This window comes from Kogia breviceps, chromosome 1 (assembly GCF_026419965.1).
Source record: "Kogia breviceps isolate mKogBre1 chromosome 1, mKogBre1 haplotype 1, whole genome shotgun sequence".
NCBI classification, from domain to species: domain Eukaryota; kingdom Metazoa; phylum Chordata; class Mammalia; order Artiodactyla; family Physeteridae; genus Kogia; species Kogia breviceps.
Genome location: NC_081310.1, coordinates 65161851 through 65178503, shown reverse-complemented (window position 1 = coordinate 65178503; position 16653 = coordinate 65161851). Strand labels below are relative to the sequence as shown.

Here is a 16653-nt window from a genome sequence, read left to right as displayed (position 1 = left end):
CCGGAGCCTGTGCTCCGCAACGGGAGAGTCCACAACAGTAAGAGGCCCACGTAACGCAAAAAGTAAAAAAAAATTTTTTTTTAATAAAAATAAAAACAATGGACTGAACACAAATTTATCAAAATGTAAATAGAGGTTTTGTTTGGGTTGTGGGTCTATAGTGGTTTGGATTTTCCTTCTTTTCTCCATTTTCCTTAATGAGTAGATTTAAATTTTTCATCATAAAAGTATTTGAAAACCTGTATATCCATTTAATAAATTACTCTTTGTTCCCACCTTACTGAATATTTATGTGGGAAAACTTCAAGGATGCCACCATCAAAACATACACATACAAAATGGGAGGCATTGTATTATAGTAAAGGGAGTTTCTGGAGTCACACTGCTTAAGGTTAAAAATCAGTTTGCCAGGGACTGCCCTGGTGGCGCAGTGGTTAAGAATCCACCTGCCGATGCAGGGGACACGGGTTTGTAATCTGGTCCAGGAAGATCCCACATGCCGCGGAGCAACTCAGCACGTGTGCCACAGCTACTGAGCCTGTGCTCTAGGGCCTGCTAGCCACAACTACTGAAGCCCAAGCACCCTAGAGCCTGTGTGCCGCAGCTACTGAGCCTGTGTGCTGCAACTACTGAAGCCTGCGTGCCTAGAGCCCGTGCTCTGCAACTAGAGAAGCCACCGCAATGAGAAGCCCGTGCACCACAATGAAGAGTAGCCCCCGCTCGCCGCAACTAGAGAAAGCCCGGGCACAGCAATGAAGACCCAACGCAGCCATAAATAAATACATTTATATTTTTTTAAAAGAACAGAAGCAATATTTAAAAAAAAATCAACGCCTCCCACCAGCTCAGGTGCCTCTTGGCCGCTTGCTTTCCACCCTTGGCCTCACCTTGGCTCCAAATGGACCCCAACTGCTCCTGCTCCACTGGCTGCTGCTCCTGCTGCCCCGTGGGCTGCGCCAAGTGTGCCCAGGGCTGCATCTGCAAAGGGGCCTCGGACAAGTGCAGCTGCTGTGCCTGATGTCGTGGAGAGCCAGCTCGGGGTGTCAATAGAGCAACCAGGACAAACCTGCATTTTACCGTTTTTCATATAACCAGACCTGACGCTACATTCCTTTTTCTATGAAATATGTGAGTTGTAATAAAAGGTGTTGACTTAAAAAAAAAATCAGTTTGCCACTCCCTAGCTGTCTAACCTTGAGCAGTTTTAATTTTTGTGCTTTAAATGTCTATATATGTAGAATCATAGGGTCATTGTGAAAATAAAAATAATCCATGTGAAGTGCTTAAAAGAATATGTATTTGGCTTACAGAAACACTCAGATGTCAACTACTGACAACAACAGTCAAAAATGGAATGGCTGTTAAAATCCCTGTACTTGTATATATAAAATAAAAAACAAGGTTCTACTGTGTAGCACAGGGAACTATACTCAATATCTCATAATAAACTACAATGGAAAAGAGAAAAAAATTTTAATCCCTGTATTTGCAAACAAGAAAGCTGATGTTCAAAACTAAATGACAGTTATTGCACCTGGATGACATATCTTAGTAAGTGGAACTTGTCAAACATCTCAGGACATATCTGTGCTGCATGCTATTCAACCTGCACTTAATTTGGCTCCAGATTTAATCACACATGTCTCTATTCCACACAAGAACATGGTCTCAAAGTCTATATAACACAAACTAAGAGTTTCAAACCCCAAAGGGGCCAGTTCTGTTTCTCTAAATGTCTGGGCTTATTTTCTAAAATAGGTTTTTCGGGTCAAATGCTTCACAGAAACCTAAATGACAGAATGGAGATGGAGAATTTGAAGATTTGCAACTATGTCTTGGCTTTATTATGAATTCAACCGGCTGCCTTTCAATCAGTCAAATTTTGAGATATTTGTTCCCTCAAACATAAAATGAGAACTATCTGCTGTCTTATTTCCAAGATAGTGTAAGAAGCATACACAACTCACAGAGCTGAGGGAAGAGTTTATACCAAGTCAGATATTGGTATCCAGTGCTATTGGGCTGCCCTTCTCATATCATGATAAATCATAAAATGTCTATCTTATCGTCTTCCTTTCCTATCTGCTTTCTCTTTACTCCCATTAATATGTAGTTAGTTCCTAATCAGATGAGTGTGAATCAAATTAAAGTTGAGTGTGAAGAAAATTATCAAAACAGCACCATCACATAGTAAAGTACTGTTAAGTGCAAGTAATGGTTAATTTTGTGTATCAATTGGACTGGGCCATGGGGTGCCCAGATACTTGGTCAAACATTATTCTGGGTGTTTCTGTGAGGGTGTTTTTTTGATGAGATTAACACTTAAATTGGTAGTAAAGTAGTTTCCTCTCCCTAATGTGGGTGAGCCTCATCCAATCAGTTGAAGGCCCAAACAGAACAAAAGGTTGACCCTGTCCTGAGTAAGAGAGAATTCTCCTGCCTGGTGGCCTTTGAACTGGAATATCAGCTCTTCCAGTCTGCCAGCCTTGGGACTTTAACTGGGACATAAGCTCCATAAGTTTTAGATTTGCCAGCCTCCATAATCACATGAGCCAAATTCTTATAATAAATCCCTTTACATACACACACACACACACACACACACACATATATACATATATCTTATTAGTTCTGTTTCCCTGGAGAACCCTAAATAGAGCAATACCAGTATTATACTGAAACTCTGCAGATAAAACTGAACAGAATTCAGATTATGCTTGAAAGCCAAAGAGAAGGCAGGGTTTTCTAACAACAACAAAGGTCATATGTAGATATATTCTCAAGTCTCTGGTATTTATGGCTGAATCAAAAATACATGTAGAGTTCTTTCCAATGCACATTTTTTTAATCATTGTTTTTGGCTGCGTTGGGTCTTCATTGCTGTGCGTGGGCTTTCTCTAGTTGCGGCGAGTGGGGGCTACTCTTTGTTGTGGTGCACGGAATTCTCATTGCGGTGGCTTCTCTTGTGGCAGAGCACAGGCTCTAGGCACGTGAGCTTCAGAGTTGCAGCACACAGGCTCAGTAGTTGCGGCATGCAGGCGCTAGGGCACGCGGGCTTCAGTAGTTGTGGCTTGTGGGCTCTAGAGCGCAGGCTCAGTAGTTGTGGTGCACGGGCTTAGTTGCTCCGCGGCATGTGGGATCTTCCCAGACCAGGGATCGAACCCGTGTCCCCTGCACTGGCAGGTGGATTCTTAACCACTGCACCACCAGGGAAGTCCCCAATGCACATTTTCTTTCTTTTTTTTTTTTTTTTTCTTGTGGTATGCGGGCCTCTCACTGCTGTGGCCTCTCCCGTTGTGGAGCACAGGCTCCGGACGCGCAGGCCCAGCGGCCATGGCTCACGGGCCCAGCCGCTCCGCGGCATGTGGGATCTTCCCGGACCGGGGCACGAACCGGCGTCCCCTGCATCGGCAGGCCGACTCTTAACCACTGGGCCACCAGGGAAGCCCCCCAATGCACATTTTCTAGTGGCTTCCTATCCATTCCAACTTGCAGCTTTGGGGGTTATTTGGTTTTAATAAATGAGTCATGTACACAGCTGAGGCCTCTTCCTATACATAGTGAACCAAGTGGGGTGAAGGAGAAAAGGGCACTGAGGTTTATTTCCCTGAGTAATCTAGTCACTAGATTTTACAGAATACCTACCATGGAGATTTTTACATCTTCTAACCATGGCCTTAGATCACGTCAAAAGCAGGCCACTGCCTACAAAAGGACGACAGGCAGGAAGAGCCTCCTGTTAGATGGGACAGTGTCCTGAGGACAGAAGACAGACCACCTAAAGAAAAGTTAAATCTGGAGATAAGGGAAAAATAAGGAACCCAAATATTCCCTAGCAATAGGAAAGGAAAGTGAGTAACAACATCTTGGAGCAATTCCAGCTCATTAGCAGTACAAAACAGCACACCATCACTTATGCTGAGGGGTCTTCCTTGACTTAGGGTTCCTTCCCTGGCTTGTTTGATCACTCAGCTATTATGTTCAAAGTTTCAAGCCAGGGCAGTCACAATCCCACAGCTCTGTTCTCAGCCCTTCCTTGGGTCTCTAAGAACAGTCTGCAGGGAATGCTTATGTTTTCTCTTTGGCCACAGACCAGCTGGATGGTTGAAGGGGCCTCCTGTCTCAAATATGGAAATTTCTCTAGGGAAGGGCTACAATGATATCATGTTCCAAACAATTTTTACCCAAGAGGTAGCATCCAAATGATAGGATCTAATTATTTTTAGGATAATCACATTTCTAACCATGTAAATATTTTCTTCTTCTTTATCTTAATTGCTTTCCCTTTTCTTTATAGATAGAGACATAAAGAGAAATTATATTTCACTTTCTTCTTTAATTAGTTTCAGGGCCATAACGTTGATCAACTGGGAGAGAAAATCCAGAAGGGCTGGCAGGCCAGCCTCTAGCAATGCTTGAAAAGGCAGGAATATCCTGAGTCAGCAAGTGGGAAAAGAAAGCATATTCAAGTTTTTTAAATGGTCACCATTGCAGTATTTGAGAAGTTACATCAAGTACTGAATTGGAATGAGGCAATCAGTACTGGTAAATTAACAGATAAACAGAATAACATTTAACTTTTTTTTTTTTTTTTTTTTTTTTTTTTTTTGCGGTACGCAGGTCTCTCACTGCAGTGGCCTCTCCCGCTGCGAAGCGCAGGCTCCGGACGTGCAGGCTCAGTGGCCATGGCCCACGGGCCCAGCCGCTCCGCGGCATGTGGGATCCTCCCGGACCAGGGCACGATCCCGCGCCCCCTGCATTGGTAGGCGGACTCCCAACTACTGCGCCACCAGGGAAGCCCTACCTTCATTTTTAAAGAAGGTATTTTAAAAATAACGTCTCCATTTCCACAATACTCTATCAGTATAAAATAACAAAGTCACATTGAAGGCCAATAACTACCATCAATACAATATTTATTTCCCATGTATTTGTGATTTTTCAGGGGTTCAAACCAGTGAATAAAAATCAATTTTATTTTCACAGAGAACTTGTTATTCCACTGTTATTTTCAGAATCATTGTAATAAAAACCCTACCTGGAAAAAGTAATACAAAAGAGAACCTGAAGGTCTCAGAAGACTGTGCAAAATTTATAACAATTGGCATTAAAAACAAACAAACTACCGAAGGCTCTGATATTTGGCCTCTGACCTCTCTTAGGACAGTGTTTTTCAAAGTCTGGTGTGTGTCAAAATCACCTGGGGAATTAACGGAGCCTACAGAAGCCCAGGGAAAGCCTGGGTCTCTGCATCTTTACCACGTTCTCCAGCACAGGTTTCCAAACCGGGCTGATCAGAATTGCCTGGAAAACTCTGAAAAACAACAACAATAAATCCCCAAGCTTCATCCCTGGACATTTTGGTTCAGTAGGTTTGAGGCTGGGAAACAGAAATCTTAAAACATTTTATTTAAAAATCGTTAAACTTCCCAGGTGGTTCTCATTAGTCAGATTTGGGAACCACTGACTTAGAACACTTATTTAGGTAAGTGTCTCTCAAAGAGCTCTAAGCCTGAGCTCACTAAGAATATTCATAACTTTGGGCAGGTTATAAATCACCATCCTGTGAGAATTTAACAAATTAAACTGTCTAGAAGTGATTTGATACTAAAAACTCTACCCAATTTAGCACTTAAATTACCTAATGATTTTCTGTCTATCTACTCTCCACCCCCAGGCAAAGGTCTATACATAGTATTTATTTTCTATGGCTGTTAAGTGCTAGCCACCCAAAGTGCTCATAAGCAAGTTGCCCCATAGGATTTTGTTCTGTTAACCTGACCCTCTTCTTCCATTCAGACTCCCAGAGCTGTGATGAACAGACCTAGTTCTGGGTACCACGGCCAACTGATGTCACTTGCAGCATTACGTGGCAAGACATCAACCTGCAAACCCTGTCCCCATCCCACTGGGAGAGAGACACTAGAAAACCTTAAAGTGAGAATTATTAATTTTGGGGGGAAAGAATCGCTCTAACCAAAGACAGATCACTTAAAAGCTTAACTATTCTTAAAACCGAGACAAAAGAAAGCTAATATGACTTGAGAAGTTTAAAAAAATAGTGACTTTTGGTTTACCTCCAGTAGCCCTAAACCCACAGATATTCAGCCCCACTTCTCCTGTATCTCAGAATCAGGTGTTTAAATTCAAAGTCCAAGACAGAAAGAATCTGAAAGCAATGATCAACAAGGAATTTGGGAAATAACCTTTGATCTCATTTTCCTTGCAATCTGAAGTCTTATGAGACTGAGATATCAATATACATCAAATGGAAAAAATATGCTCAAAAGTAGGTGAGAATTATGATCTGTAAAACACAGATGCTGATTTCTAATCATTCCCACAAAATCCCAGATCACAAATTGAGAGATGAGATGATCTTTTTTGGACAGAAGGCACTGACTGGGCCCTGTGAGCCAGCAGCAAGTGATCAGGCAACATGCAGGAAAGGCAGCAGCAACGCCCATGGGTCCCACGTGTCTTTTCTTAGTGATGATGGCCCTCCTTACTGGACAGTCAGCAGTAGACAGTTCAAATGTACTTAGTAAAACTGCTGGGTGGGCAACCAAAGGGAAGAGAAGGATCTCCTAGAACTGGGAGGGAAAACAAGCCAAACGCTACTAGCAGCAGGCCCAGCTGGAAGAGGTCTTGGTCTGCAGGTTGATGTAGTTCCCTTGGGTGGACAAAGACATATCTTCTCTGGAATTGCTCATCATCTTTTCAATGAGGACTCTAAAAAACAAATAAAAAACAAGCCTGAGAAGCTGGATGGAGAAACAGCAGATATTGTCTGTCTTGTCAGCAGATGGCATTCAGTAAAGCCACAAGGTTTAAATGCCCCTTTGTCCCCAATTATCTCAGGAGAGAAGACAGCATCCCTGACCTTCAGGAGCTGGCATTCCAGTGGCTCAGTCTGTTCTTGTTTGCTCAGAAACAAGGCAAGAAGGTCCAAGGGGCTGCAGTGGAAGATGGGTAAATCTGCGTGCCTATCCCCAGAGCAGCATGAGCTACTCACCTCATGGCCTCATTAACATTTTTGTTCTCCTTGACTGATGTTTCTGTCCAACCTGTGAAACCATTCTCTTTACTGAACCGGTCAACCTGGTCTCGGCTCACTGCCCAAGGGGACAGATCACACTGGCAAAGAAAATAAATAAAAGGCAACACCATAAACTTCCTGGGAATAGAAACATTGCTCAGATACGTGTGGATTTAAAACGGTTCCACCCATGGCTAGAACAGCAGCATCTGAAATCTACAGCCAACATTCTTCCCAAAGAAAGTCTCAACGTCTCTTAAAAGGAGGTAGAGAAGGGCAAGTGGATACCCACAAACAGAATGCATTTTATTTATTTATTTTTTATTTATTTATTTATTTTTTTTGCAGTACGTGGGCCTCTCACTGTTGTGGCCTCCCCCGTTGCGGGGCGCAGGCTCAGCGGCCATGGTTCACGGGCCCAGTGGGATCTTCCCGGACCGGGGCACGAACCCGCGTCCCCTGCATTGGCAGGCGGACTCTCAACCACTGCACCACCAGGGAAACCCCAGAATGCATTTTAGACACGCTTACTCTCTGACCACAGATTAAGGCCAGGGGCCATTTTCCAAGATCGACGACATACCTTGTTGGCTAAGAGCAGGCAGGGCACCGGCTCTCCATTAGGTAGTGTGAGCTTGCTGTCCAGGTCCTGTTTCCATCTTTGGCTGTTGCTGAAGGTAGTGGCGTTGGTAACATCAAACATAATAACACAGGCAGAGGCATCCCGATAGTAAAGTCGGGTCATAGAGGTGAAGCGCTCCTGCCCTGGGGAGAAAGGAGACGGTTCTTGAGAAGGTGATCCTGAGAGCCAGCCTTGGAACCCTCCCTGACACCCTGCCCTTTCCATCTTCATTGTGGGAAAGAGGGCAGTATGCATAGTGGGTGAGTCCAGATTCTGCGCTCAGATCACCCAATTCCAAATCCCAGCTCTGTCATTTACTATCTGTGTGACTTTAGACAAGTCAAGCTTTCGGTGCTTCAGATTGTGCATCTGTAAAGTGGGGAAACAAGCAGTAGCTTTTTATCATAGGACAGTTGTAAGGACTAATGAGTCAGTGAATCTAAAATGCTCAGAAGGGCTTCCCTGGTGGCGCAGTGGCTGGGAGTCCACCTGCCGATGCAGGGGACGTGGGTTCCTGTGCCCTGGTCCGGGAAGATCCCACATGCCGCAGAGCTGCTGGGCTCATGAGCCATGGCCACTGAGCCTGTGCGTCCAGAGCCTGTGCTCCGCAATGGGAGAGGCCACAGCGGTGAGAGGCCCGTGTACCACAAAAAAAAAAAAAAAAAAAAAAAAAAAGCTCAGAAAAGTGCTTGGCACATAATAAATAAGGATTAGCTATTATTATTATTGTCTTTTCTTGTTTCTCACCAAGGTCAGCTGAAAACCTAGAAAGAGCACCCCTCCCCCTGCTGTGGGAGCATCTACCTACCGTCCGGACAGTTCACTACTTTGCCAGCCCCTCCACCCACACAGAGACTGTTCTATATTTATTCAGGACAAAACATCTACAGAAAACATCTACAAAAGCTCTACATCTATTCAGCTTATATGTCCTCAGAGCAGTTCAATCATTCCAGCTTCAGGAAAAAACTTCTGGTTTCCCTGTCCCACTTTTTCTCTGAGAGCTTGTTAGTTAAACCAAAATGTCTTCCTTGTTCTTGTCCAGTCTTATCCATCCTACCTGCAATATCCCACAGCTGGAGGCGCACCATCTCTGAGTCAGACCACTGGAGAACCTTCAGAGCAAAATCCACTGAAAATATATGTATAATATACTTGAATTAAATTTACCTTAAAAAATCCACAAAGTCATATCAAATATGCAATTACAACCCTAGAGACACACAACTCCAATCCCATTCATGCATTCATTATTTAGTTGGTTGGTTATTTTTAAGCCCTCAATGGACTGAGACGAGCCCACACTCATGTATTAAGTGTGGGACAGGTAATTCACATGCATCTCCAAAGGCATCTCCAGCTTTTACTCTCTTGTCAAACCAATGTATTTGATCATACTTGTCTCTAAGGCTGGCGATAGGAGGATGGGAGTGATTATAAAAACAACTCCTAATCTCAGGTTAAACAGTTTCTGGGAGATTTAGGGGGTTTTCTCAGGGAAGGGATGATGGGGTAGAAGAGGGAAATGAGGTAAGTGGGTTGGCTTTTCCATCTTCCACATTTCAGCGTTGGTTTCTAGTCCAATTGTATTATGAGAAAAACACACCCTCAGGGAATTCTACATTCTCCATAAGGCTGTAGGAATTATCTTGGGCAGGAATGGGATAGAGTGAAAGGTCCCAGAGCATTCACCAGGAAGAAGATACTCCATGGATGATGCTTAAGAGCTGTGCTGGAATCTACTGCCACATCTGTAGATGCTGAGAGTCCATGAGTTAAGGCGGGGGGTGGGGGGTGGGGGAGAGCTTTTGATAAGGACAGAAACAGGATAATTTCTGAGATTTGGAAATACATTTCTCCACGTCTATGACAGAAATAAAAGCTAGGGGAAATTAAGAATAAACACTGAACAAAAATTAGCCAGTCAATTATATTCTCTACTAAAGGAAAACTACAACAATTGCTAAAATTAGTAGGATACTTTTAAACCAAATCCATGAAATAGGGACCCTCATATTAATGAGCAGTGTAGGGCAGAATGGTCAGGAAACAATCTTTGAAACATTTTTTGTTTGTTTGTTTGAAACTTTAAACGCTTAATTTTGACGAATGTTCTTAAGGAGGGTGTTTTTAACTGCAATGTAAATGCATGTTAATTTTTAAAAATTCCAGAATGAACACTAGCACACATTTTCAAAATTTACATTACTGCAATTTTTTTCCTTAAAAAAAGTTCTTTTGATGGAGATAAATGAATGTTTGTTACTTTCCCTCTTCACCAGCTCTTCCCATCTAAACTTCTAATTAGAAGGCATTTTTCTACTTCTGAAAAGACAGTTGAGTCCAAAGGCCAAACCTGGAAAAAATGAATTAACTCTTGGTCTTCCCTGCCTCCTTCACCTCCCGAGTTTGAGAGAAAAAGGTGTGTGTTGGGGGGAAGATAGGTCAGAAAAGTGGCATATTTTACACTAGGAAGAACTCCTAGTCTTTATTTAAGCAATCGATGGACAAAAAACACACAGCTCGTCAGCCCTGATAATCATCTGACTGTGTGGCCAAGGGGCCCTCCCATGCAGGTATTTCCATAACAAAGGTAGGCTCCAGGAGGCCAGGTTAAACACCTTTCTGTTCCTTCAACAGCTGTCTGTAACTCCCGTGAGAGGCAGGACAACAGCCTGCCTAACCAGCGCTCCAGAGGGTCTCAGCTGATTCTGCTGATCGCAGAGATTTGCCTGTGACCGCTAGGAAGGCTGGAGGAGGACACTTGAGTTCCTTAGCGAAACGCTGCAATTGCTCATTTTCTCATCCACCCGCCCCCATTTCCCATCGTCACAGCTTTGCTCTCTTTCCAGACAATCAGCTCAGGCTGGGAAAACTTAATTGGGGGAAACCCAAGAGAGGCAAGCAAATCAAACACCAGCATGCCTCCCTTCAGGATCCCAGACACCTATTTCCAGGCCCGGGGAAGGATCCAAAGACACCAAATCCCCCGTTCTCCACCCGACTTGAGTCCACGGCTCAAGTCCCGTGATCCCGGCCTCTCGTCTACCCCGCCCCCGCAGCGACGTCTCACCTCCCACCGTGGACTTGTAGTGTTTGCTGAAGCTGTCCTGGGAATATCGCTGCACCAAGGACGTCTTTCCCACTGCGGCGTCCCCCACCACCAGCACTTTGAACAGGTGATCGCGGCTGCCCATGGCTAGCGGGATGGACGTTACACAGCGGCGGGAAGTGGGGGGAGTAACTTATTTTAAACCTTTTGGCTCGGGACCCCGGTCAAACTGAAGTTTGGCATTCCCGCCGAACCGCCCGTTGGGGCTTCTCTGACGAGAAAGCAAAAAAGGAAACTTCGCACTTAACCTATAGGCGCTTCCTCCCTGGGCGGCCGCAGCCTGGGTGGGGCGCAGGGCGCAAGCTGCGAGCCCCCGGCTGTTCTCATCTTCTCCCCCTCCCCGCCCGGCTACCGAGAAACGGGATGAGGCACCACGGTGCCTCAGCCATCGGGACTTCCCCGGAGCTGCTCCTGTGGGCAAATGAACCCGGGCCAGCTCATTTCACGGTCAGGGAGAAGATGGGGGCCCTCCCCTCACTGCACAAACCAAATTCTGGGGAAAAAGAGGTTCACACCAACACTTCCCGGACCCTGTACCGCACCAGGCGGCGCAGTCCCTCTCGCCTTCCTCCGCGTGCGTCACGTGCAGCATTGCTTGGAGCACTACATTTCCCAGCTTACCTCGCGGTGAAGAGAAGTAGCCGAGTGAGGAGACTCGCCCTCCTGGCCTCCTGGGAAGTGTAGTTAATGCACTATTTTTCTTTTTTAAAAAACTACGCAAAGTTTCAAATCCTTTCAACCGTTTGGAATCTTATTTTAAAATAATTCTGGAATAGAAAAGATCCTTCAGAAGCGATTTGTTCGACATGATTTCACCTGCCTAAATCCGTCCCCAGATAGATTTCTCACTATCTTTAAAAGTTTTATGGAGCTAAGATTAAAAATTATTCCATAGATGCCATACATTATTCCACTAATAAAAGTTCAAGCCTCATCCCTCATGCTCCAAATCTATTTCCTATTCTTTCAGTTGGATGGACATATCCAGGATCTTGTGAACATGATGAAGGCTAGCTCTTATATTTTCCCCCAAAGACCCAATATCAGTCAAATTCAAGGACAGATTAAAAGGCTGACTCTTAGGAAAACCCATGTCGTTAAATGTTAGTTGTTAATATTTAATAACTAGCTACTGCAGTGAAGATAGACAGGAAACAACAGACGGTTCCTCATCCTCACTTCCACGATCTCTAGTCATCACATCATTTGGGCTGGAAGCTAACTGGAGTACACTGGCAGTCCTCCTCCAGTTGTTGCTGTTGCTTATGCATAACGATTAAACTATAGCTTTGCAAATACTTTAAAATTTTTAGCCTGTAACTTTTCTTACCTGCCTGCCCTTTAGGTAGCAGTTAAGGGGACACGAGCTTCACGGCAAACAAAATAAGTTCCATTTTCTGTACTTTTCCCAGGAATAGAAGAAAAAGCAAGAGGGCAATGGGAAAACAGCCCTGGTTAGATCTCTTGATAGGCTACCTCTTACGTTCTGTGAGGAGAGATCATCAGCACCGTTCACAATGAATGTATTTAGCCCAAAATATTTGTTACCCAGGTAAGGAAGTTCAGGCTAGGCTACTCATCTTTTCCGAATGTCTCAGTTCCCTTTCCAGTGGTCTTTTCTCAATTCCCATTGGCTTTAACATAGTTGACCACTCCTTGAAATTTGTTTCTCACGCGGCTTCTGTGACACTGTTTTTCTTGTTTATCCTCCTACTTCTCTGATGATCGCCTTTTTCTTTCATGGTTTCCTTCCATCCCATCACTCCCTAAGAATTTCCTAAGGCTTGAGTCTTGGTCCCTGAGCTGATCATTCTTAAAACTTTTTACTTGAGTGAATTGCCTAGGCTTCAAATTTCTCTTTGTCTAAATTTTATTTATATCTTTATCTCCAATCAGTTCTGTTCAACTGCTATAAAGGTGCCTCCATTTGGCTGTCGTGCCAGAGCCTCCCTCTCACTGCATCACCACAAAAACAGCTATTTCTGTCACTGGCCTCATCATTTCTTCCTTTCACTCAGGCTTCAGAACTGAACATTTTAATTTTATTGTGGTAGGAACACTTAACATGAGATCTACCTCTTAAGTTTTAAAGTATTCAATACAATACAAAAAATACAAAATTTTAAGTGTGCAATAGAGATACAGTGTTGTACAGCAGATCTCTAGAAATTATTCATCTTGCTTAACTGAACCTTAAGCCCATTGATTAGTAACTCCCCATTTCCCCCTCCCCCCAGCTCTTAGCAACCACTATTTATTCCACTCTTTGACTCTATAAATTTGACTATTTTAGATACCTTGTGTGAGTGGAATCATGCAGTAGTTGTCTTTCTGTGACTTGGCTGTTACACTTAGCATAATGTCTTTAAGGTTCATCTATGTTGTCGCTTATTGCAGAATTTCCTTCTTTGTAATGGCTGAATAATATTCTATTGTATGCATATACTACTTTTTAAACTCATCATTTGTAGGACATTTAGGTTGCTTCCTTATCCTGGCTATTGTAAATAGTGCTGCAATGAACATGGGAGTGCCAATATCTCTTTGAGATCCTGATTTCAATTCTCTTGGATAAATTCCCAGAAATAGGATTGTTGGATCATATGATAGTTCTATTTTTAGTTTTTTGAGGAAACTTCATACTGTTTTCCATAGTGGCTGCAACATTTTGCATTCCAACCAACAGTGTACAAGGGTTCCAATTTCTCCACATCCTTGCCAACACTTGTTGTCTTTTTTTTTTTTTGATAATAGCCATCCTGACAGGTGTGAAGTGATATCTCATCGTGGTTTTGATTTGTATCTCCCTGATGATTAGTGACACTGAACGTTTTTTCACGTATTTTTTGGCCATTTGTATGTCTTCTTTGGAGAAAAATCTATTCAACTCCTTAGCCAATTTTAAACTATGTTATTAGGTTTTTGTTTGTAGACCTTGAGCATTAAAAAAATTTTTTATTGAAGTATAGTTGATTTACAGTGTTGTGTTAGTTTCAGGTGCACAGCAAAGTGAATCAGTTATACATATACACATATCTACTCTTTTTTAGATTCTTTTCCCATATAGGTCATTACAGAGTATTGAGTAGAGTTCCTTGTGCTATACAGTAGGTCCTTATTAGTTATCTTTTTTTTTTTTTTTGTGGTACGCGGGCCTCTCACCGCTGTGGCCTCTCCCATTGCGGAGGACAGGCTCCGGACGCGCAGGCTCAGCGGCCATGGCTCACGGGCCCAGCCGCTCCACGGCATGTGGGATCTTCCCGGACGGGGGCATGAACCCGTGTCCCCTGCATCGGCAGGCGGACTCTCAACCACTGCGCCACCAGGGGACCCCAATTACCTATTTTATATATAGTAGTGTGTAGTAGTGAGCATTATTAATATTTCCTCTTATACACATTCCTCTACAGCCCCTCCCTTTAAAAAAGTCAGTCACCACATCCTACTGATCCTTCCTTCAAAGACATTTCTCCCACCCATCCTTTATGCTTTGTAACCAGTGCCACTTTCACGTTCAGGCTTTCATTATCGACACCTGGATCATCTTCAGAAACCTGTTTATTGATCTCCCTGATTTTAGTTTTTTAAAATCTTCAGTGCATCCTGCACAACGAGCCAGGATGCTTTTCCTAAAACATCATTGTTCCTTCATTGTCTACCAATTATCCGCAAATTGTCCAGCCTTCCTGAATTGGTGTCCAAAGCCCCATCCTACCTCACAACTCTAGCTCACCTATTCTCAGACGGGAATCTTCCCTCTCCAAAAGGTGATGTTCCTTCTGCTCTTTAAAAGCTCAATTTCATTTTTGACTTTGTATCTTCGCTCAGGGTGCTTCACCTATCAGAATACCCTTCAGGCTTCTTTTCACACACCTAAATTTTACCATACTTTGGGTTCTCAAACTTTAGTGTGCATAAGAATTACTTGGGGATGCTTGTTAAATATGAACATTCTGACTCTGCAGGGCTGTGGTAGGACCCAGGGGAATCTGCCTTTTTGTCAAGTACTAAGGTGATACCCAGACCAGATCCCACTTTGAGAAATGCTGCTTTAAAGCCTGACTTATGCATCAACCGATTTAGGAATATTTCCCTTATTATTGCAGCCCTTATTCATCACCTGGAGCATTTACAATCGGTTTGATCTGTGGTCCTTTAACTGTGTGACCAATTTAAAATTATTTAACTTATATGCAAACAGTACATTGCAAAGTAAACAAGCATTTCAAATACAAAATTTTGGCTTGGGCCCTGGGGCCCTGGTTGTCTGTAAGAGGAACTACTTTAAGTTTGCCAAATCAGAAGTGTGAAGAGTGAGGATTTAAGAGGGAAGATTAGCAAGTTCCTGGTATCCCCCCAAGTCACAGAGTTTCTATAAAAGGAGTGACAATTCCTTTGGTGGGGGTACGGGTATTGTATTTCTTCGATGGTAAGCTGCAGTCTCCCAGATAGACAGTCATAAATAAGAGAGAGGGAAAGCACATTCAGAGTGCCAACAACGGATTTACATGTACATGTTTGGAACACAGCTTTTTGGAAGCTGGGAAAGTAGTCAGCCTTGCTCTGTTACTCTCACACTTCCAATTGGTGCCTGCCTCTCTCCTTGTTATTTCTCACTTTTTAAAAAAAATTTCAAACCCATAGAAATGTTAAAAGAAGAGTATAATGTATACCAGTATGTCCTAAAGCTGGATTTTCAATTACTGACATTTTGCCTCATCTGCTTTGTTTCTTTGTGTATACATATCAAACCTTTTGAAAGTAAGTAGCACACACTTCACCCCTAAATACTTCAGTACACAGGCCCTAATAATTAAATTCTCCTATAAAACCAAAATACTGTAATAGGAAAGAACAAACCTGACTCCATATTAGATCTGTTTCTTTTACTTTAACCTTTGTATTCTGTTACTTTTGCTGTAAGTTAAGAATGTTGCCTATCACCTGAAATACACAGGATAGTGCATTCTCAAGGCTCAGACCTTTATTTATTTATTTTAAAAATAAATTTATTTATTTATTTTTGGCTGCATTGGGTCTTCATTGCTGCACGCGGGCTTTCTCTAGTTGTGGTGAGCGGGAGCTACTCTTCGTTGTGGTGCGTGGGCTTCTCATTGCAGTGGCTTCTCTTGTTGCACAGCATGGGCTTTAGGCGCACGGGCTTCAGTAGTTGTGGCACGTGGGCTCAATAGTTGTGGCTCGCGGGCTCTAGAGCACAGGCTCTGTAGTTGTGGCGCACGGGCTTAGTTGCTCCGCGGCATGTGGGATCTTCCTGGACCAGGGCTTGAACCCGTGTCCCCTGCATTGGCAGGCAGATTCTTAACCACTTCTGCCACCAGGGAAGTCCAGGCTCTGGCCTTTAAAAGTAAGTATAACACTTTTCCATTCATATAGAGTTAAAAAGTTGCAGAACAGAGAATAACATTTGTCCTGTTGGAGGTTTGTAGAAACATGGTGATCTGACCTATGTGGACATCTGCAAGAACAAAGGATTACATCACCAACACCAAGACATTTACAACAACCAACCACACCACTTTCCCTTTTAGTATAAAAGAAGCCTGAATTCTAACTAAGGTAAGATGGTTCTTTGGAACACTAGTCCATCATCTTCTTGGTCATCTGGCTTTCCAAATAAAGTCGCTATTCCTTGCCCCAAGAACTCAATTCTCCATTTATTGGCCTGTTGTGTGGTGGACAGTAGGAGCTCGGACTCAGTAACAATACCATTACCATTATCACACCTAAGAAAATTAACTTTAGCTCAATAATATCATAAAAAATTTACATTTATCTATATCCCTTGAAATATCTTTTTCTCAATTCCCCCCCTCTGATCCAGTATACAATAAAAGTTCATGCATTGCATTTGGATGTTTT

At 43.2% G+C, this 16653-nt stretch overlaps 1 protein-coding gene across 2 annotated transcripts; it reads right to left on the bottom strand.

Annotated features, from left to right (window-relative positions):
* Positions 1–4896: 4896 nt before the first annotated feature.
* Positions 4897–11378, bottom strand: RAB29 (RAB29, member RAS oncogene family). Of its 2 annotated transcripts, none has more exons than XM_059073030.2 (6): positions 11261–11366; positions 10735–10984; positions 8722–8793; positions 7623–7804; positions 7016–7137; positions 4897–6732 (listed from the first exon to the last, which is right to left on the bottom strand). In XM_059073030.2, the coding sequence occupies exons 2-6, from the start codon at positions 10856–10858 to the stop codon at positions 6621–6623; spliced, it is 612 nt and encodes a 203-aa protein (XP_058929013.1). In that variant the 5' UTR covers positions 10859–10984; positions 11261–11366; the 3' UTR covers positions 4897–6620. The 2 variants fall into 2 exon arrangements, with proteins under 2 accessions (XP_058929013.1, XP_058929023.1); XM_059073040.2 differs by having other exon boundaries at positions 4901–6732; positions 11289–11378.
* Positions 11379–16653: the final 5275 nt, after the last annotated feature.